Here is a 23,181-nt window from a genome sequence, read left to right on the forward strand (position 1 = left end):
CTCGAAAGACTGCGCATTTTGTTGTAATTTCTTGAAGGCAACTGCCAATAAGAGGCGGTGGATTCTCCGATGGTACTTGACTGTTGCCATCTAAATAGCACTGTGAGTAAAAGCGATGAGCCGATCGTGGCCAGGCGCAGTTCCACTAATTCGCAAGTGTTGTCTCACGTGTTCGTCCTTCTATGACCGTTTAGAGAATTTTTTTGGATGGCGGTGCTCTGTTTTCGATCCAAATTACATATTTGCTCTCAAGTGGCACCAGCCTATTATGGTAGCTTGACTCAGTATTCAACTTAGTTACTGTTTGACTGACCCCGTACATTCTCAAATTATCCAAGCGCGAAGGACAAAGGAAATAAAAGAGAACACACACCATAAGAGAACATCTGTTTTGTATTGCGTGCCCTCTTTCGCATGCTCGTTCCTTTGCGGTGTATGAATGTGTTCATAGCAATGAGCCAACTAGCCAGAATCCTGAGTTTTGTACGTTCCACACGCGAAGAGCTAAGCGGGTTGATTCATCCTTTATGCAATAGAGTCAATTCACATTACTAACACAAGTGCCTTTTAAAAATAAGTGATCATTATCGGCAACGAAGTATGAAACAGTACCGTTTGGAGTGTTGTTCCTTTGGGAAGGTGATTATTCTCGGAAAGGCAGGCTGTAGCGAGTTTGCGCTACGTAGACCGTGAGCGTAGGACGTCATTGACGACTCGTGATAATAAGTAGCAGAATCTGTCGGTGGGGAGTTTTGCTGCAGCGCAAGGGGAAGAACAATGTCTTCCAGAATGAAGTACGTAACGTTTCTGGCACAACTCGTTGGCAATGGAAGCCTGAGTGCATGCCTGGCCAGATAGCCACGCGAGACGGCAATCCATTCATTGTCGGAGCGGAATGTAGGAAAGGTGCCTAGACGATCGAGCAGAAAATGGTAGAAACGATTTCAAGTAATGCCAGTTGGTTCAAGATGACCACCAGGCAGCAACGATGGCTTCTTCTGGCGTTAACACAAATTGTAGGCGGCGATATAGTGTCGAACGTTACGGTAACGTCCTGGACGTAAGAAACGGCTGGGTACCCGCATGTACAGCCTTTGTCAAAAGTTTGGAGCCCAGGAGGTTTGCTTCTGAGCCACACTGTGTGGTTCGTAATGCATCTTCAGCGCTCCAAATTTCCTGAAGGTAAAAAGATTTGTGGTCCTGTCTTCTCCAATGGGCAGGGCTGCTACGAATGCTTCAGGAGCGCAACTACAAGGCTGAGAAGAAAAACCTCTGGGCTCTCAGCTTTTTGACTAAGACTGTACGTACGTGATAGGCCAATATGTCCAGCAGTATGCCAGTCTTGGAGTTGTGGCTTGCCGAACAGATCCTCTGGGGCAACCAGCAAGCAGCATGCATACTGTGGACGTCATGCATGTTATCGCGTGGAACGTTACACGCTCAATACAACATACACAAGATGCTGTCTTTAAGGCTACATAGGTGTCAGAAAAGCATCGGTATTGGCAGGAGAAAGACCGCCCGTGAACAGGGATAACAAAAGACCTTGACGCCTTTGTTTACCGGCCTGGAACAAATTGAAAATGGCAGAAATAGGAGGTCCCATTTCATTTGCACTCGAGTCAGATAGGTGAAGAGTATAGCGATAAGAACACACGATCATAGTGGAGACGGCCAGATTTGTGCACTATAGTCAAAAAACCAAGAGTCGAGTTTTTCCATAAGTAAAGCGATCACTCGAAAATGTTACTGACGGCGAAAAAAGTTCGTGTGTGCAGTTGCTGCAGCCATTATAGCGGCTGCAGAAAATTTGTAGGAAATAGAGGAACTATCCTTTTAGAGCTAAAACTTGGCCAACACAGTGCTCCCTAATATGGAACTTGAGCGGTGCTTCCCTTGGTGATAAACGGACGAAGAAAACTTGGATAGGCTCTAAAGTATCGCACTAAACGAACCCTCCTCTGTGGTGTCGACAAGCGCGGTGCAAACCTCGCCGGGCTGTGGCGTCTTTTCCAACATTAGTTGCTCCCTGCGATAACGCGTTACAATGCTCTTGTCTCATTGCTTCAAGGATGAAAGCTGAATGCACGAAGGAAGCATCTTCGTTTCGAGCGGACCGCGAGACGCGTGACCTGCACATTGATGGCAGCCAGTGCCCGTTGCCATGGTAAAGGGCGTGGTCTTCACAAACAGCCCCCGCAGAGTAGACGCACATGTAAGTGCTGGCAGACGCTTCGACCTCACATTCATGGCTGACACAAGTTGGAACTAGCAGCTTCACGGCAGAACTTACGCTTATTAGAACATAATCAGCCACACACGTGGGCTGCAATTAAGGAGCCAATGATTGCTGCAGAAGTGATCGACTCGCGAAGGCAAGGCAGTACATAGTTTTATAAACTCCTGTGAGATTCTCAGGAGAGCTTCCCTTGCAAGGGAGGACAAGCGGCGCGGCCGCCAGCTGCACGCATTCCGCTCGCGGACTCCTTACGGGGTGCCTTTCTAACGAAGGAAACAGCAGCAGCGCGCGCACACTCGGTTCAATCCAGAAGCTCAATCCCCACAATTCCCTCTTCTTCAATGCCCCCTTCCTCTGAAAACTGAGCGATGGTGACTGCCCACAGCACAAAAATGCTTACGCTAGCATCAGTGAGCTCCTTCACCTTTCAAACAAACTACAAAAATAGAACACTACAAAAGAGCACGACCTATACTCAGATAAAATGGACCGCTATCAATGGTTTTTTACTACAGGGAATTGGAATATTGATGCTTTATTTACTGAGGTACGCAGCTTCCTGTCTTCAAAATAAGCCAGGCGTTCATTTTTCACAGCAGACCAGAAGTGGCGATTGCGTATGTGGCGACCATCGCCATGGCGCAACACTGTCTGGGGAGGGCTGCTTATTTTTAATGGATTACTGGATTCATGACGAGCAGAAATAGCGATGTTTTCATTTTTCAGTTTTTTTCATGAATGACTTTCCGGACACTGAGTGTAATGAAGCTTGGCTAAATAACAAGTAATCTCAGAAAAAAAAAACACGTAAATCCATATAACACTCAGCTGTGTTTTCTTTCCCATCTCATAATTTTCGTGCCGTAAAATACTGACCTTTTTGGTAGTACATGCTAAAACAGTCCATGTGAATAGGACATAGAGAAAACGTCATTGTCCTGTCTTTTTTCTCTGTGTTTCTCCGTGTTTTTTCCCTGTGTTCTCTCTGTGTTTCGTTTTGTTAATGTGCCGCGTTTCATGGTGCTAAGCTTAATTCTTAGAAAAAATATGCCATGATTTCTGCCCACTGATCTCTTCGTGTGTCAATGTTACACTTAAGCATAACCAGCACAGTCATGCTTCTTCAATATGGAGAGTTTGCCGATAGAAGTTTATTTTTCTAAATTTTCCAACAAAATGAACACCGAGAAACTGTAATGTGACGTCAATAGTTGGCGTATGAATCAGCAGCTTTAATCTATACTACAAAGTACGAAATGACTCAGTCTTCTGAAAAAAGAACGCTTGGATCCATCTACTGGGCAATAAAACCCGAAATGAAAAGGACAACTTTATTAGCTCCAAACTATGGCAAAGGAAACTGTGAAATGTCGCAGATATCAAATACACACTCTTTGAGTTCCCCAAAAAACAAAGACTCGTTTACAGTCTTAAATAAAATCTGCGGTAAATGCCATCATTTCACCTCAGAGAATGACAGGCGACGTCAACTTTCTTCTTCGTAATATGAGTAAAAAGTAATACCATACTTTTTGTGAGGGCCATGTGCGCGCAAACTGGCTAACTTCAATCTGCAGTATCCTTTCGAATTGTGCACGCCTTTACATACACTTCTAAAGATGACTAATGGAGACGGCGCAGTGGTCGGAATGGAAGCCAATTATATTGGTGGAGTTGTCGTTCTTCAGCAGCATGGAAATGGGCGAACTGGCGGTGTACTTTGGCCATGCAGACACCCCCGGGTGTACAGGCAGGCTGAAAATTCGGAATAAGAAAACGCACTGTCAGGACAATGGGACTGAGTTGCAATGGCCACAGTCACTCAGCCTGTTATTATTTGCCATCCGACCTTCCATTCGATGTCGCCCACGCAAATGCATTCCTCTGGACACAACACAACACTCTGAGCAGCGTCGCTAGGAAGGAAGCGCAGATGTACACTCGCAATCTGTTTCAAAATTGGTTGCAGAAAGCAATTATTGCTTTAAAAATGCCCACCTTAATAACCGTATTCGTGCTCAAAATAAAAAAGTGAATGAAATATGAAGAACAACATTTCCGTCATTGAAGGTTATGAGCAGCTGTATAGCAGATATACGCGTATGAAACACCGCTCCCGATATGTTCTTAAACTTGTTAAGTGGGACCGCGTTTCAGAAAGTTGCTTAGATGAGCTTGAACCTCCACATATCCTGTATCTTGTACAGCAATTGTAGTAACGCTTCTTTTCAACGAGCGTGAAAATCTTTCCCTGATGGCATTCTGCTCATTGTAGCTCTACTCAGGGAAGTCTATTTAGCGCTCGCGAAGATTTAAAGACATTTAAAGCATTTAATTTTTCCCTAATGTAAAGATATCATTGCGAATTTCGCGCTCCGTGTGTTTGTCTTCGCCATGTGAAATCATGTTTACGGGGTGTTGATTTACAGCAGATTTTGTATTCACTACTTTTGTAGTGCCTTCATAAGGCTAAGAACAGAAACAGTTCTGTAATTATCATTGCTTTCGGATGGAACGAGCACTACTATTCGGGCAGCTGTAATGCCGACTAGTTTACTTTTAAAACAAGCGTAACGTATACACGATCCTCATGTTGATCGGTTTACTTTTAAAACAGTGCAGCATCATGACAGAGGTCATTAAGATGAGAAGGGATGGGGAGTGCCAAAATGAGAGGAGCTAGGCACATTCATTTTCTATGATGTCGAGAAACGAAACAGAATTTGAAGCATGATGCCTTCTTTATCAGGGGGGAGAAAATGCGGAAGGTTTAAAAGATGTAATGTCGCGACGCATGCAACCAGGCGACAGTACAGAAACTACAAACCACTGAAAACAATTAACTTTTGTTGCTGGGCTAGTCGGTGCATAGTTCTACATACAAAAGTTAGCGCAAAACACGAGACAATCACAAGAAAGGCGGACAGGACAAAGCGCTGTCCTGTCCCCCTTTTTTGTGATTGTCTCGTGTTTTGCGGTAATTTTTGTACACTGCAAACAAATCAGCCTTAAACTAGAACTTACATATATGACCGTCTCATAGACTAACTTCTGGTTATCTTCGATAGATAGAACATTCGAACTTGAACAAGGGAAAAAAATGAATGTGTCTCACCCTGCAAACGTGCCCGTCATTGTGAGGTGTTTCTCGGATGCCGCGACGTCCTCGTCGCTATAGTGCACCCGCTCGCGGTCCAGTAAAGGCAACCCGAAGATGAAATAGAGGTCCAGGCCATGACCAACTCCAGCCCAAGTCACTGGTTCCCTCTTGGTTGGATAGTGATCGAACACGTACGTGTACACCGTGGCACCGCGTGACGCATGGGCAGCGGCCGCAGAGTGCATGGGGCACACGAACAGCCGATCGCCCAAGTAATCCACGTATTTGCGCCTGATCGCAGCCTTGCTTGTACTCTCGACCTCATCGTCCTTCAGCAGCGAGGCAGGCTTACCTTTCGTCCACGAAGAGAGTGTCTGTAGAACTGAGTGAACATGAATTAACCTAATCTTTCTGCAGCTGGCAACCTTTTTAACAACTGTGCGCAATATTTCAATTAAGAGCGCAACAAATAACCGTAGTTAGGCGAAGAGTGCTTGCCAGGAAATGTGAGTTAAATCTGCTGCTCCTCCCTTGATAGCAACGCGAAGCACTCAACTTTTATTTGCCTCTCTGCTTAAGTATCGCCATTTTGAGATGGTGTTGAATATTAGTGTAACCTAATTTAAGTTCCTTTCTCAAATCATACATTTAAAACTTTGTTCTTAAAATGTTCCCTGCTATCCTACCACAACAGTGAATTCGCAGAAAATGCAGTTATGAGATCATAAACTAGGTCGTGCTATTGTAACGTATGCGATGGCAGGCACCATTTTGTCAATTGTGATGACCTGTTTGGTTGGTTTTTTTATGGGGTTTAACGTCCCAAAGCAACTAAGGCTATGAGAGACGCCGTAGTAGAGGGCTCCGGAAATTTGATGACCTGTTTTGCCAGCTCTAATTCCTTTTATCACCACCAGAAAAAAAGACTAGGACTCCCGTAAATGGGAGAAGATGTAAGTACGAAATAGTTTTTATTACTGGTGGCAGGAAGACCTGCTTTTCTTTGGTCTCGGTTAGGCATTCGACTTATGTGGTGGCATTGCCACCTCTGTCAGCGGCCTCATAATCCAGCTGTCTTCGACACAACTGAGCGGCTTTCTGTTCTGGTGTATAACTCGCAAAGCGATACCCTTTTCAAAATACGCTTCCAGTGATGCTTCCAGCTCTTTTGTCATCATGCTCCATTGCTCGGCTTAAACTGTACTGGCGACGACTGCATTCGAATGGAGTACGATGCAGAAGTGTGACCCGACATTCTTGCAACTGAACTGAACCTCGTTTGAATGAACCCGTCCCGTCGGTGGGCACAGCTGGAGAGGAGCGTCACTGCTGAGCACTCAGCTTAGAGCTGGTTACTGGCCGTGATGCTGGATGGCGCTACGAGTGCTGGGCTCGTCGGCGCACGCATTGCGTAGCGGCAGCAAATCTCACGGCGCTAGCTCTTCGCCCGTCAACTCGATCAGCGATAGCACCGCCATCGCTTCTTGCTTACGTCACATATCTGTATTGATCTGTTGCGTAGATTGAAGAAATAAAAATTTACAGTTCTAGCGTTAATCGTGAAATTTTGCGACATCTACTGGAAACCTTGTCAAACTGGCTTCCCACCTACGCCCAGTGAGAGGCGCGTTTACAAGCGTTTAACGCCTTTACACAGCTTCAATCTTCGTCCAATAAAAACGAATGGGGCACGAGTAATGGGCTGCGTGCGCGGCGCGGTTACATTACCCGAAGAAGATGAATGTAGCGCGAGGGATGTGTGCATGGTCACTTATGCCACAGGCCGCGTAGGTTTGCCTGTGCTTTGCCATGACCGCCTGAACGCACCTATCCTTCATATGCGGAATGTAAGGCTTCGTGCAATAGGCTATCACGTGATGAGCGCTACGGGGAAGCTAGGTTGTAACAGTGCACGTTCCAGTGGCCCCTCTTCATTTATAAATAAACTACAAGGGTCACTGACCTTGTGAAGGGCTTTTATGAGTGTCTCTCTGTCGACGTTCTCGAGATGCTCAGCAGCAATCTCAGGGTTAGATTGTAACCAGAAGAGCATGGTGGAACCCTCGTCCGACGTCACACCAGTGAGGAGCTCCACGCTGTTGTCGAAAGAACCCGACCGAATGGCCAAGGACGGCTCTTCGGGCAGGAAGGCATTTTGGTACGTAGGCAGGAAGGGCATGTGTTTCCCGGGCACCGCAAAGAATGCCGCCATCACAAGTTCATCAGCCGGCCTGGCACGCACGGAGACCAGATTGAGAGCAATCACTTTTCATATGTAGGTCGTTGTTCGACTTGATAGAAGTAGCTACAACAATGATGTAGCTACAACTTTGTTTATAATACGTAATTGCTACGAAAATTGTTCATGACGCATTTCCCGGAACTGCGGCGTCGTGATGAAGATAGTGATGAAGATAAAGAGAACGTGTAGTGATGAAGATAAAGAGAAAGGCTGAATGGTTCAGCACCCGAACAGAAACCTTCACGCATCCTCGGCGTCTTTCCTGTGAAGCGGCGGATGCGAGCACATATACGTATGCGCGATGCGTCGAGTCGCACCAAACACTTTCATTAACTGCCACAAAACCGACGATAAAGATATACTGCTCACATTGAATGCAACAGGGCATCCATACATAGCATAACAAATACCATAAAGCTCTGTTACGTGCACCACATATGCAATATAGAAAAGGAAGAAGGTACAACTGAATGGATAGACATGTTCATGGGAAACCGCTAGTACTGTCGTTGAACGTCAGGTTACACAGGGGTGGTATGTGTAACATGACGCCTAATGCCTAATGCACTCAACCCATGCTTAATGCTCTCCATGCCTAATGCCATGCCTAACAATGGCTAATGGGCTCAACCCAGTAATTGTTCTTGTAATTTTTTCACTCTCATTATCCGGATCTGCACTCTGTACCCACCGGCGCCTCGCCTCCAATCCTAAACTGCTATTTCCTTCCGAGAATGCCGAACATTACTTTTCATCATACTACATTTTACACCCACCGTTCTGCTTTCCCTGTCTAAGTCATTGGTCATCTGTTGCAGTTCATTCCCAGAGGCATTTCAAAAGGTGATGCCATGAGCTAGTCGCTGATAACTAAGGTATTCTCTATTAACTCTTATCCCCACCGGTTGCCGATCCAGGCCTGTGAATACCTTCTATGACGAGACGATGAAGAGCATTGGAGACATCGTGTGTCTCTGCCTGATACCCTACGCGATTATAATTTTATGCTTATTTTATGAAGCGCGTTAGTAGCTTTGCAGCCATTGTAGATATGCTGTAATATTTTTACATAAGGCACTTCTACAACCTTACCCTGTAGTGAGTGCATGACTGCTGAGGTTCCGGCAAAGTCGAATGCTTGCAAGTAAACTATGAGTGGATTAGCTATATCCTGCGCATTTCTCTATCATTTGGTTGATAGTGTGAGTATGGTCTAATATCAAATAGTCGTAACAGGATTCGGCTAAGATCAACGGCACGCCACCTCCTCTACTACTTCCTCGTTTGTCAGTATAGCTGAACATGGCTTCGCAGCAAGATGAGATGAGTTACAGCTCCTGAGGCACAGACACCCCATGCAGTAAAAAAAAATTGGTTCTGTTCAATCTTTCTAACAGACTTTCTCTTTCCTTCAGCGGCGTTTTGCTTTTTCAAGCCACTTTGTCAGGCTATGAAACGACCGCTTACATTGATGTGCCTCGAATTCTGTATGTTCTCTCGTCTGCAATCAGTTTGTAAGTGGTTACTTATTCCTCTCTAATATCTATTCCTATCAACCTCGTAGCGTTACTACAACGATTTTCGTTCTCATAGCTTGGCGTGCCGTCCTCACTGTCATCTTCAGCTTTTCTCTTGGCTATAGCCTTGCGCTTTTTAGACAAAGGAACTCCGCAACGCCCTGTCCCTGTGTTCAGTAGTTCTATCCCTTACATGAATCTCTACTCTCAGGCAGGTATATTCTTTTTTTATAATGTTAGAAATTTACCGCCATTTTTAAGTCAGAAACTTGAGCGGAGGATGCATCCATATGAGCTTTGCATCTAATTTGTTCTTTTATATTTTTTACTTACCACTCGAGACAAATGACCCTTATCATGCCTCGCACACACAATGGACTGAATGTCCGCCCGAGTCTCCCCTTTCTCGGTCTCATCACTTTAATTCCTTTTATTCCTGCCCATGTACTGTGAAAGATGCAGAGGCAATGTCTGATTATCATTAATCGCTGTTTTTTCTGCATCTATAGGTATTCATCGCATTCGTAATTGATTTTTAAACAAGCGCGAAAGACACGAACGCACAGAGACTGGACATACACAGGGCTGGCTTTCAACTACGGTTATTACTGATATTTGCATGCAATATATACGTGGCTTGATGCGCGAGAGGTGGCTAACATATAGTGCGCAAGAAAAAAAATGCTAATCGGCTTGTGGGTGCTTTGCATATTACGCGCGTTCCTTTCCTCATAACGCAAGATAAGGGGTGCTGACGCAAAGGTCACCCAGAGCAAAGATGCGTTGTTTTTTTGGTTATTTCCCAAGTGATTCGGTCCTTGCTCCTTTTGTAGGTTCGCCACCTTCAAACATGATTTTGCACACTTTCTTAACAATGTTTTGTGCGTTCAGAGCAATGAAGCGCACATTTTGCTACAAGAAAGTGGAGGTTCGCAAATCAGCCCTTCAACACAATATAGAAACCAGTTTTGATAATTTATCTTACTTGGCTTACTAAGGAGAACAACGCGTGACCATGGGAAAGCGCAGAGGACGCGGTTAGCATTCTTTCTATGTTATCGTATCTGTTTATCACCTCTCGCGCATCAAGTAATATGTGCATATACATCAAAATTTCAGAAATAACATAGTTTAAAGCAAGCTGTGCATTTCTCTTCTGTCTGCGTCGGAGTTTTTGCGCTGTTTTAAGAAGACTGAACTATCAGCTGGCCCGCGCGGTTACCGTTTTAAGCCCGTAATTGAGTTTATTAATCCCTGAAGACAAACCTGAAAAACGTTCCAGAACCAAAGATATCTATCACATGGCCAGTGTTACGTCAAGTTAGGACGAGTAGAATTTGACTACAGAGCAGCAGCATAAAGCAAGTTTCGACACACTCATATGAATACTGCAAAATCCTGTCAGTCAGTACCAGTACAGAAATACTTACCGCGTTCGCAGGCAACCAATGACCTCGTCGGGGTGGGACACAAGCGTCTTGTTGTCCGGGTGGCAGCCGACAATGGCGGCCAGGGCGTCACCCTTGGTCGCACTCTCGTGGGCGGGCTCGGTAAAATCAGGTGCGTTGATGACGCCACTCATGGCGATGGCACGCCGGAACAGTCCCCGGCTCATGGGTGAAAGTACGTGAGCGTGCGCACTCATAGCTCCAGCGCTCTCCCCGAACAACGTGATGCTTGAAGGGTCACCGCCGAAATGTCCAATGTTGTTCTTGATCCACCTGCGCAAACAGGCGCAAAGAATACCATTTCGCTTTCGATTCCAGGCAGTCTCTAGAGTACAGCTTAAATGTTGCACCCTAATAGATTGACAGCAATCTTATGAATTTCTTCTCTCCAAATTCAGGCGTGCAGTGGACCAGAAAAGCGAAAGCGATTGGCTTTGCAATTTTAAGGCTATTTTTGGTGTACCTCCACATGATTTTGTTCCCACTATCGCAAAAAATATCATGAATACCCAAACTGATCCTGTGTGCCACGTGCTTACTGTGCACAGAATACGACCTTTTTACTCGAGGCGCAAAATATCGAAAAAATAAGCCTTATCAGGCATAAGTCCTTCGTATGAACTAAACATTAGGCGCAGACTGTGCACCGGAATTTACGATATTTAGCGCACCTTACAGTGTTCGAAGAGGTAATGCGTAGCAGCAGGAATAATGATTACAGTAAGAAAAAAATAAATAACTTCAGAAATGAATGCAAGGAAGGACAATGATGACAACTAGGTATCATAACAGGCAAATGTTATCCAAGGAACCTATATAGCTGCAGAAAAGACGCTGAATTAAGGAATTCATGAGAACGATGTTGCGTGATGCAGATGTGAACATAAAGGCAACAGAAATGAAATCTTAGCTGATTAAAAAAATGAAACATATATCACAATAAAAGTACCATCATTGATAATACGTTAATTAAGCCGACATTTATGGGTAATGTCGAAGACGTATTTGCCGCCGCGGTGGCTCAGGCGTTATACTGCTCAGCTACCGACCCGAAAGACGTGGGTTCGATACTGTGCACGGCTGTCGCGTTTCAACGGAGGCGAAATGTTGCAGGCCAGCGTATTTTGAATGTGACGGCACGTTACAGCGCGCAAGGCTGTCCAAATTATCCGGAGCCCTCCGCTACGGCGTCCTTCGTAGCCTCAGTCGCTTTAGCACGTGGAACCCCATTAACCAAAGCAAGCCAAACTGAATGACTAAGTTATGTTGTTTTATGTATGTTACATCCTGATTTAAGTTTTAAAGCGCCTATCAGAGCCTGTTCATGCTGGCCTTGGCGTTGCGGATCTGTTCAGCACATTTCACCTTGGCGACGCCGGCGCAGCGCTTCGAAGCGAGTGGCTGGTTTACGAACACGATTATGAATGTCTTAACTGAATTTTCATAACTTGGTTCAGTAAAAATACACCTTTATTTTACCTACTTGCAGAAAGGCTATTTAAACGAAACTATGCAGGGTAATAATGAGATCCTTTGCATCCTTTCCTTCAAAAGTTTCTGCAGTCAGCTATCGATGAGGTATCAACCTGCTGGGATGACTATTGCCGCAAGTTTATCATTATAAAATCAAGACAGGCAAAGAATTCGTCCCCGATGGCCTGCGAAAAATTCTGCGGTGTCCTATGACTGCTCGTCTTACCCGATTGTAATGAAGGTTCCACAATGCGCCAAGCTCCACCTGTGTACAGCTGGTGGTAACTAGATCGGAGAAATCGAATACGTATGGTCACGTGATGACGGATGTGTGTGCTCCCCACCTGAAGACTACTGAATAAATGCAAGGTAAGAGCAAGGGGTTCCCACGTGATCGCTGTCAGTGATACCGACGCTGCAAAACCTAAAAATGTGTCAGTAAGTTATCCGCTATTAAACATTCTTTGAGAAAAAAAAGAAATATAGGGAACGAAATTTTTGTCGGATTTAATAGTGTTTAGCGCCCCAAAGTGACTCAGGCTATCAAGGACACAATTTTTAAGGGCTCCGGAAATTTCAGCCACCTGTGGTTCTTTGATGTGTGCTGGCATCGCACGTACAGTACACGGGGCTCTAGAATTTCGCCTCCATCGAAATTCAACCACCGAGGCCGGGATCAAAACTGCGTCTTTCGGGTCAGCAACCAAGCACCATATCGAAAAAGACCAACGCTGCATTTGCATATGCAAATGGCATCTTTTTCATGCATGGGCTTCTTAAAAAATAGTACGGAATTTGAGAGCCCAAAAAGAAGTGACTTATAATCACTTTCTTTTCATTTCAAACAGCGTGAGCGTCGGCTCAATAACAGACGTGATTTTCGCAAAAAATATCAATTTTTTTTTGCTAACAGAGACACTTACAGTCTACAACAGCTGTATCTTACCGGTACTCACCTATGGGGCAGAAACGTGGAGGCTAACAAAGAGGGTTCAGCGTAAGTGATGGACAACCAGCGAGGTATAGAAAGAAAAATGATTGGTGTAACTTTAAGAGATCAGAAGCGGGCGGAGTGGGTGAGGGAACAAACGCGCGTTAATGACATCATCACCGTCATCATCACCATCAGCCTGACGACTACGCCCACTGCCTTTCCCATGTCTCTCCAATTAACCGTGTCCTTTGCCAGTTGCGCCACCGTATCTCCGCAAACTTTTTAATTTCTAGCCACCCACCTAACTTTCTGCCGCGTCCTCCTGCATTTGCCTTCTCTTGAAATCCACTACATTACCCTTAAGGACCAGCGGTTATCTTGCCTTCGCATTACATGCCCGGCCCAATGCAGGTAACCGGTGGTCCTTAAGGGTAACGGACTGGATACCAAGAGAAAGGAACCGTAGCAGGGGGCGGCAGAAAGTTAGATGGGCGGATCAGATTACGAAGTTTGCGGGGATACGGTGGCCGCAACTGGCATAGGACAGGGTTAATTGGAGAACTAGGGAGAGGCCTTTGCCCTTGAGTAGGAGTAGTCAGGTTGACGATGATGATGATGATGTTGAGAGTCAGCATCTTTCCGATGACGCACACGCGCTACTGCGCATGTGCGTCGCCTCCTCACTGTCGCTACAACTGCGCGCTTGGTGTCCTCGCTCACCGTTTCATCGTTCGCTGCAGCCGCGTGTTGCCCGCATCGCAGCCGGCAACCGTCCTCTCCGCATTCCTGCGGGCAGTTTTAACCGCGCCGATTTCCGTCTCCTCCTCCGCCTCCGTACAGGCAGTGTGTGGACGGCCGTCAAACCAAGCACAACTGAAGGTTTTCGCTTTTATATCCAGGCTTAACCAGAGTTAAGCCACTGCTTAATTTTTTTTTTGTTCGCTACAGAAACTTTGCGCACTAATCTATCCCGCACAAACTGATAACACCGCATCGAAAAGCTAACAAATTTTTTCTAGCATACAAAGCCTTTTAATAGCTCCTTTTTTCCTCGAACCATACGCATCAGCATGCCTTCTTACCAGCGGCGAGACTTCACGTCTTTGGAAACTTAAAGCAAGAACTTTGAAATCTACTCTGGAAGGCTATGTAGTCTGGATACGCACTAGGATGGGTTCCTTAAAGCCGTTCTTTGCACAAATTTTACGATCCTGTCATTGATTTCGCGCTCTTTTGTTAATTATTGCCCCACTTTGCCTCTTGAGACTTCAAGGTTGATTCATTATGTTTTTTTTGTAGCTCTTCTGTATTGGATTGCCCGGTTCTCTTCACCCAATTTTAGGAGAGAGATTGGTACCACCAAAATTTTATTTATTTCAGTTCCTTCCCTCGGCTTGCGTACGTTACTAGCCCGTGGGCCATTATCATGCTGTGCGTTAATTTTTTATTCATGTTAAACACTTGATAATATTTCGCCAAAAATTCCTGTCCACAAATTTTATCAGGCTGTTGGTACTTGTAAAATAAATGAAAACATTACACCGGTATTCATATTGTCACGTAGTGGTGACTGCAGTCCGGCGAACAGGAAAGCAACGAGGATGTCTTCGAAATGGAACTCTTTATTTGGGCTGACTTGCACCCGCAAAGAACTGAATCACTCGGCGGCGGCGTAGCAACAAGCGTGCTCGGCGGTCGTCGAACAGAATGCCCGCCGCTGACCGCCGTGCGCTTTTTAAAGCTGATAGCGAATATTCGAGATGAAGCTTGGGAAGTTACTAGAACTTTCTGGCACAAAGTAGAATCGGCTGCGCCTGGATGCGATCAATGGAGATAATTCTAGGCGCGTCTTGCGTCACAAACGAAGCGATAAGGCGGCGTGCCGGCAGCCTTGAAGCATGAAAAAATAAACACATCAAACAAACGCTACAAAGATTCGCGGCAATATGGTGCGAAGATTTCTGCGTTAACGCTGTTGATTAGACATTTCGCTTTGACGTAATTGCCTTCCCAATGCGTTTTTTAATTTAGCATGATGATGGTATTTTGGAGATTACAGGGTTCTAGATTAGGAAGGTGACGTAGTTTGTGGTGGGTACGGCCTTTTCGAGGAAGGAGGGTGCTCGAGGGCTTCAGGAGAGAAGAGGTTGCGGAGTGAGCGGAGTGTAGCACCTTGGTGGATAGAGGTTTCGGGACAGGAGTGAAAGGTGAAGCATCTCTAGGGTGCAGGGTCTAAGTGGGCGGGTGGATAAGGAGAGGAGTGGGGAGGTTTCTAAGTGGGATTGCAGTTTTGTACTTTGATCCTCTAGGGACGCTGCACGACGGGGGGTGGATGCTTTGACTCGGACACAGATAGCGATATTTACCTGACAGATGACTGCACTTAATGCCGTGAAACAAAATATAGGGAGTCCTTACCTCAACGCTAAATTCTGGTCCAGAAAGCCCATGTTGCCAGGCGATTCCGGGCTCTCCGTGTTGAGGAAGCCAAGAACTCCAAGACGGTAGTTCATGGAGGCCACTACGATGCCCGTCTTGGCGGCGATCACGGCACCCGTGTAGTTGTCTTGTGATGCCGAGCCATACGTGAAGCCACCTCCGTAGATCCAGACCAGCACTGGCGCATTACTGCTGCCCTCTCGCGCCCACACGTTCAGGTGGAGGCAGTCCTCGCCGAGCTCGATGTGGCCGGTAAGGGATGTGTCGACTATGGGCTGCGGACAGCCGCTTAGGCGGCTAGTGGCATCCAGCGTTCCTTCCCATGGCTTTCACAAGAGGGAGGAAGTTAGAAAAAAAATTTTATTTGTAGTTTTTATTTTTAGAAACTAAATTTTAAGTGCTTGGAGGTTGTCCCTTATGTCACGTCATGGTAACATTCTGTTCGCGGCCATTTGCTTAGGAGGGTTAAACTATGGCTCTTCCTTCTTGGCTGTTAGGTGCCCAATCAAACAGCAGCTATACGCCGTCCATTTCTCTGTTCAGAGAAACCTTGCAGAAACTGACTCAGTCACCTTGCGATCCTTGAGCGTAAAGAAAAGGATGGTGTGCTATTACACAGGTATAATTTCTACTATGAGGTGGAGTTATTTGTAGCTCTTTGTTGTCGTGCAGTGTACATTCACAGCGCCCTGAGAACTGATCCTGCATTCCTAAACATGCCTTCAAAAACGTTTAATAAGCAAGCAAAGTAACGCGAATGGAGTTTGTCTTCTATTAATTCGTAACGAAATATTCCGCGTGCAACAGCTGGTAATTAGACCTAAAATGTATTATACTTGAAAGGTTTTTACCTTATACATCCCCTTGAAGACAGGAGTTTAGTTTCATGAGGGGAGGTTCAGGGTAGCTTTCGCCCCGCAGCATGTTTTCTATTTGCTTTCCAGTTTTGCATCTTTTGCAGTGTAAGGGTTTCAGGTAGGCGCCATGCCTGAGCAAACAGCGCATGGTCTCTTTTCTAACACTAGGTGAATGAGAAGCAATATGGAGAGTTCTAAGCTGAATCGAAGATATATAGTATAAATAAGACTGATAATGCTCAGCACTTTTTCAATATTTAAGCACTCTAATACATAGTAGCCGCACAGGAAATAACCAGAAATTTGAGGAGGTGAAGCCTGGTGAGTAATCTTACCAATAAAAGCAGCCCTTGGAGCTGTAACATATATTAGTCGAAATATATGTTCCTTGTATGCAGCATCTTTGCGTTTTATTACTATCAATTGCACATTTTTCGCAATGCTTGTTATCGTTTAGGGTCATTTCGCGCCAATTCAGATTCGTGTACGACGCAGGAGCAAGCCTCCGGCAGCTTTCTCGCCTATATGGGGAATTGGTAAATTATTAGAACCCTCAAGACTTATTCATAAGGTGCTCTTTGGGCACATGCAGATATAAGTAGCAGGATTTAGGCCCAAATCGAGTCCTCTTATACTGAACTTGATAGTTGCGTGGATTGCCTTCGTTGTATCCGAAGTTTTTTTATTAAGTGGATACTCATACTGCAACCAAAATGCATTCACATGAAAGTGCCATTCCTTTATTAAAAGTTCTTAGAGCAGTCCACTTCTTCAAAGCAGATCTTAATACGAAACTTTGCGAGCTAGCGCGGTAATGCGCTCCTAGAAAGGACCCTTGGTGTCAATAAGCTGCATTGCTTGCGTGACGTAACTAATGTGTGCATACACGTTCGAGGCATTTAATAGTATGTCCGACTCCCCGCCACAGCCTTCGTCGGATTCGTGACAGTCGGAGCGCATTCGTACTTCGTGCACGATAGTTTCATCGTTGAATAGCTGTAAGATCTTGTCTTCACTGATAGCACCAATAAAGTAACACCTCGAGAGACAAGGTCCAGACAGTGGAGGATTAACGTGATATTTCCGACAGTCAACATATTTTGACGATGCGGGTGTTCGACTGCGTCATTCGAAGTTTCTAGGCTATTAACGGCGTTGTTTTGAGGCAAGAATTCATGATTTACTTCACACTCAGCTCCAACAACAATTCATTAATACTTTCCACGGCAGTGAACAAATACATTCAAACAGGAACATCAGCACATTATCTGTCAATTTTTTTTAAGTGTACTATAAAATATATTCTACCGATAGGGAAACTTAAGCGCGTGAACGATGCTGAACCTTCCATGCAACATTAGGGGGCATGATAACCGCGGTCTGGAAAGAGAACACTTTGTTAAGCACGAGCAGGAGATTCGTATTTTTTTCTGTGCATCATGGGGGATATTGAGAAGGCACACGTTGAACACATCGTGGATCATCCCACTCCCTTCAAAACGTTTGTAGATTACCCGATTGCTTGGATAAAAACAAATGCGTGTTATTGAGGTCATAAATTTCAGCCTGTGGCATTTGCAAGCTTCTAAACAAACAAGGGGGGTTTTCCGCGCTTCTCTTATGTAACCCTTGTGCTTCAGAAATATTAGCCCCCTACCACTTTCATCTAACTCGTAAAAATAAATCGCCTACCATGGCTAATGTACGTTTTGGTCCTCTGCCGCTGTGCACTATCTGGTTGACAATTTCTTTCCTTGACCGGTCTTACAGTGAAATCTTCAGCGTAATAGGAAAATTTTCCTTTTTGTGGTTCAGTAAGCTTACTTTATATTAACATTTTATTTGAAAACCTGATAAGAACAGTAGGAATATCAGAAAAGCGCAGCTGACGCTCATAAATCAACACAAGTATTACATAAAACAAATAGCCCGACTTTAAAGAGCTGTCGGCAGGACTTAACCACAATACACAAGGCGGTCCTTACCTTGGCAGGCACCGGAGGCTTAAAGCGCAGTTCCCCGATAGGAGGCTCCCCGAAAGGAATGCCACGGTACTCCTCGATGGTGGCACCCAAGATGTCAATTTTCCTCCCGCCCACGGGTCCAAGGTCCGTAGTGCGTTGGACATCGTAAGCGGCACAAAGCAGCGCTTTTAAGAGAATGGCCGCCACCACCGCACTCTTCATGTTGGCAGCCTTTCGAGCTTCCTAAAAAGCAATGGTAATAAGAGCTATGAGAACAGCGTAGTTCTGCTTGTGCAATGTCAAGCATGTATCAGTGAGTCAGTCGCTGCCCTTCCCTCTGCTTCTAACTTTTCCAATCTTCTCAAAAATAAACTTAGTGGTTCATCTGGTCAGAGCGAATGGGGTCTCCGCAGTGCTACTAGAGGTCAAATAGTCGAGAAGAGATCACCGAAAAGCTGGAGCTTGTCTTCGAGGTACAGGCCACAGTGCACGATAAAACAATAAAAGTGAGGAGACACTGAAGCTCCTGCTAAATGGTATGATGCAATAGCTTAATAAGTTATTTCCCATATATGCAGGAGGTAATTCTCTACTTTACATTCATAGATCCATAGGAGTCGTCATGCTCCTCCTGACGCAGTGGAGGAGAATTCAAGCGATGCACCGCTGCACTGCCATGGCAGCTACTCCAAGCGGTAGGCATTGTGCGCCCCAGGTTGCTCTTCCCGAGCGATCAGTCATTAATTGAACTGCCACCTGCCACGGTGGGCAGTATACTCACAATACGGTGGGCAGGTTGTTATGGCGCCCCAAGGTCACGTGACCTAGGTGGCCCACCTGCCTCCTAGGTTGCTACCTCGGCACCACCTGCCAAGGTCATGCTCAAGATTTACCGCTCACAACGCTTTTTGGATAGCGGGGCCTTTAAGGCTATGACGTTCAAAATAGGCTTGTAGACGAAGAGAACCGCCCAACACTTCGCTGATCTTTAAATTCCGATGCCAATATCAATTTATTCCTCGAACGAATCCATGCCGCTTTCTCAGGAGATATATAATAAGGGAGCAATTACATGCACCCAAGCGCAGCTATACGGCTACAAAGGATTCTGAGAAACTTCGCAGTTCAAAGAAAATTTCTTCCTGGTTGGGGTTCAAACCCGGGACCATGACTTCACCAGAGCAGTCGCTCTGCCACCTGATCTAATCATGACGGCAAGCTTATGGCAGGGCGAGAGTGAATTGATCAATAACTCGAAAAAGGAATAGTGTTGGTCAAATGTTTAGGGGAATCCACCAAGCGACTGCTCCGGTGAAGCAGTGGTCCCGAGTTCGAACCCCAGACCAGGATGAATTTTTCTTTAACTGCTCGAAGTTTCTGAGATAGCTGGACAGCTTTCCTCTGTAGCCGTATGGCGGCGCTTGGGTGGATGTCAATGAGTAATTACTCCCTTCTTCCAAATCTACACCACCTTGGGGGATTCCCTTAAACATTTGACCAACAATGTTCCCACTTCGAGTTTTGGATCAATTCGCTCTCGCCCTACTATAAGCTTACCGTCCCGGTTAGCTCAATTGGTAGAACGACTGCTCCGGTGATGCGATGGTCCCGGGTTTGAACCCCGGACCTGGACAAAGTTTTCGGTAACTTCGAAGTTTCTTAGGAGATATTCTCGCGGAAATTACCGCTACGGTACTAACAGCGCCTAAAGGGCGCTACTTCGTGAGGAGCTGCACACCGGGAATTTAAACTTACGCTAACTGATATCGATTGTTATTGACTTATTCCTCTTAGGTTGATGAGCTGCTCTGGTGAAGGTTTAAGGTGTTAAAATTTTGTATTAGAGCAATTTAACTAAGCTCAACTTCAAAATGCCTCAGGCATAATTACCATTTACGCATGTAAATAAAAAGATGTAAATATAGGATTTCTTTACCTTCCAACTCGCGCTTCCATTTCTAGTCCTCGTTTTAGTATGCCTGATTTTTCAAAGCTGTTTATTAAGATACGTACATTTTCTAATGGCGTCTCACGGCAGTTCTTTGGTTATTGACGGCGCAAAGCACATCCTGGCATTCTAATTATGTGTAAACAGTGCTGCACAACGTGCAATGCAATGTGCTTCGTATAAGTTGTTCTGGACTCTTACTTGATGTAAATTTAGAATAATTTAATGCCGTCAAGTGTAAATCAGCTGAATCGAATGCCTACAGTTTTGTTTGTACTCTTTTTTTTTTTCACATGCCACAAGCGAAGGCAAAAAAGGAAGGCACATCGCATCTTGTTCACTTTTGCCAAACTATTTTTCACTTCAACACATTCCTTTTACGCGAGATCCCATTGGAGTTGAAGCCGGCTATTATTTGTTTTAAGACTAGTAAACAGTGAAGGGGTTGCCGCCAAAATAATGCCACCAGCTGGGAATATCATTATTATCAGCCAAATTACGTTTCCTGCAGGACTAAGGAGTCTCCGATTTCATGCTGCCTGTATTCTAATCAAAAACTTGAAATGAAATTTCACCGCGTTTGATCAACGCTTGTAACACAGTTGGAGAGTTTTTCATAATGTAGACTCGTTTTTGGAGCCTCAATTTTCGGTTCACTATTCCACCATTCGCCGTCCATCACAGCGATTGTGATATAAAATTGCTGAGATCGCCACTTTTTCTTATTCGCTCCCTCCATGAGCGACATTTCAGGTTTGTATGACGTAGTTCGGCCTTCACGTTACACTGAAAGCTACGGCGCAAAATTATGACCACCTCCATACTGTATTCCGGAATCAAAATTTCAAAAACTTGTCTGGGCGAAACATTTAATTCTACAATGGGATGCGCATAGGAAACAGGTACGCATAGGATATGAATTCTCATAATAGCGGGGTCCTTTCTGCATGCCGCGGTCCTTACATTCCATCACACGGTTAGTGCAAAGCTTGGCGAATGCGGCTTCTGAGGTCAACTACAGGAGCGGCTGCCAAGCTTGCACGTAACGTACAAACGATTGTGCTATGACAGGCTGCAACAGCGTCTCAAATTCATGGTTAGGTGCAGGAGTGCAAACTGCTGGGCTAGTTGGTTCATATTGCAATTAAAGGGAACCAGCGAAAATAGACGCAAGACAAGAACAAAGAAGGCACACACCACAACGCTGGACTTACAACTGATTTATTGCGATGAACAATTGCTCAATTTAAAAGAATTTCCTTCCTGCGCACACACCCTACAGAGAATACACTTCGCGCACCGCGAAGTGTATTGTCTGTAGGGTGTGTGCGCAGGAAGGAAATTCTTTTAAATTGAGCAATTGTTCATCACAATAAATCAGTTGTAAGTCCAGCGTTGTGGTGTGTGCCTTCTTTGTTCTTGTCTTGCGTCTATTTTCGCTGGTTCCCTTTATTTGCAATGGTTAGGTGCACAGCACATGCAGGACTGGTGCCCAGTCTTTTCTAGACCGGATCGTTTCTAGCATTTTCCTGATCTTGTACGCTAACGGCCGTGTTTGAAAAAGCAAGGAGTCGATGATACGGGCCCATTGATTCCTGCCTGGTTAAAAAGCTGGTGCCCATGGGTGAAAAGCAATGGTACATTACCTAGTACTTCAATCAGTCGGTGCCGCCTCCTCGGACAGCTGGAGATTCAATACCGGCCTTGGCCTTGCCCAAGCAATGACTGACAACCCAGCTTTCGTCGCCGACCACGTCGAAAAGACATGACACACCGTCGGAAATTTTGAGCAGCAGCACTTGTTGCGAGCGCGGGAGAAGCTCCTGATATTATGCACCAAACTGATACCGCTACGCTCTCTAGTTCCCAGCTGTTACCGTCGGTGCCCTTAACGCTGGTACACGGACACTAAATTTGGATGCAATAGCACAGACTGTTTGGAGTGCCTCTAAGGAGTGCCGCTAGGGACGACAACAACTTCTTGAACGACACCTAGGGCAGCGATAGGATTTCAGCATGAGTGGACAAGAAAAGGCAAGATGCTTAGCAGCCTCGTATTATCGCCTAGAAAGGAGCCGCTTGCTCTATCTCGGTGAGCATAACACAGACACTATTCTTAGAAATAACTAGAGCTAACGCAAACCCATTCATGCGCACAACTACATCACCTACGATTAATTTTCTTCGACAGCTGGAACTGCGGCAGCTATATCGTTCACTTTTGATTAGGCGTTCTCTTCTCTCGAGCTAAACTTAGCGTCTAAAGGCACAGGTACGGTGCCATCTGTCAGGCCCAAGCGTTCGTCGACAGTATTTTACTCTTCAAGTTTCGGACTGCCTCCTGCAACGCATCAGTTCGAGATGCTGCCCGAAAGCCAAATTTCTCCTTTTTTTCTTTCAGTGCTGAACCTCAGTGCTTCGGGCCTTAAGATAGAAATGGGTAAAGTTTTAACGTAGTTAAGTAGGGTACAAAGGCGAAAGCAGGTATTCAGCCTGACTGGCTCATGATTTCCCTTGAATGGGGTTAAGACTCCGGTTAAGCTCTCGAACAGTGGCGAGCGAGTTTGCTCTTTTCGCATCGCCGCGGCTTCAAATCCCAGTAGAGGCAACATTTTTTTATTTCACGCCATCAAGGCCAAGGTGAAGGATTGAGCGAGAAATTGGCTTTTGGAGCTTTGGTCTTGAAGTAGAGCTATCACTCCAAAACAATAAAGCAACAATGAACTTTTTCAAGATTTCACATACATCACTGAAAGAAAACGGTTGATTGGGTGAACACTAAAAGTAAGATAAAAAGAAATTTTACCAGCAAGAGCCACTGGCCAAGATGGCGCCTATATGCTTCTCGTAAAAGAGTAATGAAACTGTAATATTATGAGTAATAACCACGTTAATAAATGACTTCCACACGTTACACTGAGATCCCTCCGAGAGTTGCAAAAACATTTTCACAGATATAATCTGTGACTTCAATCCTATCATAACTGTAGCTTTTATTGCTAGCTTTACAAAACCGCTGA

General features: G+C 45.2%; 1 protein-coding gene across 1 annotated transcript; it reads right to left on the reverse strand.

Annotated features, from left to right (window-relative positions):
* Positions 1–3,534: 3,534 nt before the first annotated feature.
* LOC149328565 (acetylcholinesterase-like) lies at positions 3,535–22,067 on the reverse strand. The gene is made up of 7 exons (XM_089562263.1): positions 21,808–22,067; positions 18,235–18,456; positions 15,372–15,718; positions 10,529–10,819; positions 7,303–7,570; positions 5,355–5,713; positions 3,535–3,994 (listed from the first exon to the last, which is right to left on the reverse strand). The coding sequence occupies exons 2-7, from the start codon at positions 18,433–18,435 to the stop codon at positions 3,853–3,855; spliced, it is 1,608 nt and encodes a 535-aa protein (XP_089418389.1). The 5' UTR covers positions 18,436–18,456; positions 21,808–22,067; the 3' UTR covers positions 3,535–3,852.
* Between the last annotated feature and the right edge of the window lie 1,114 nt (positions 22,068–23,181).

The sequence above is a fragment of the Amblyomma mixtum genome, chromosome 9 (genome assembly GCF_055824585.1).
Source record: "Amblyomma mixtum isolate Tamu chromosome 9, ASM5582458v1, whole genome shotgun sequence".
Taxonomy (NCBI): Eukaryota; Metazoa; Arthropoda; class Arachnida; order Ixodida; family Ixodidae; genus Amblyomma; species Amblyomma mixtum.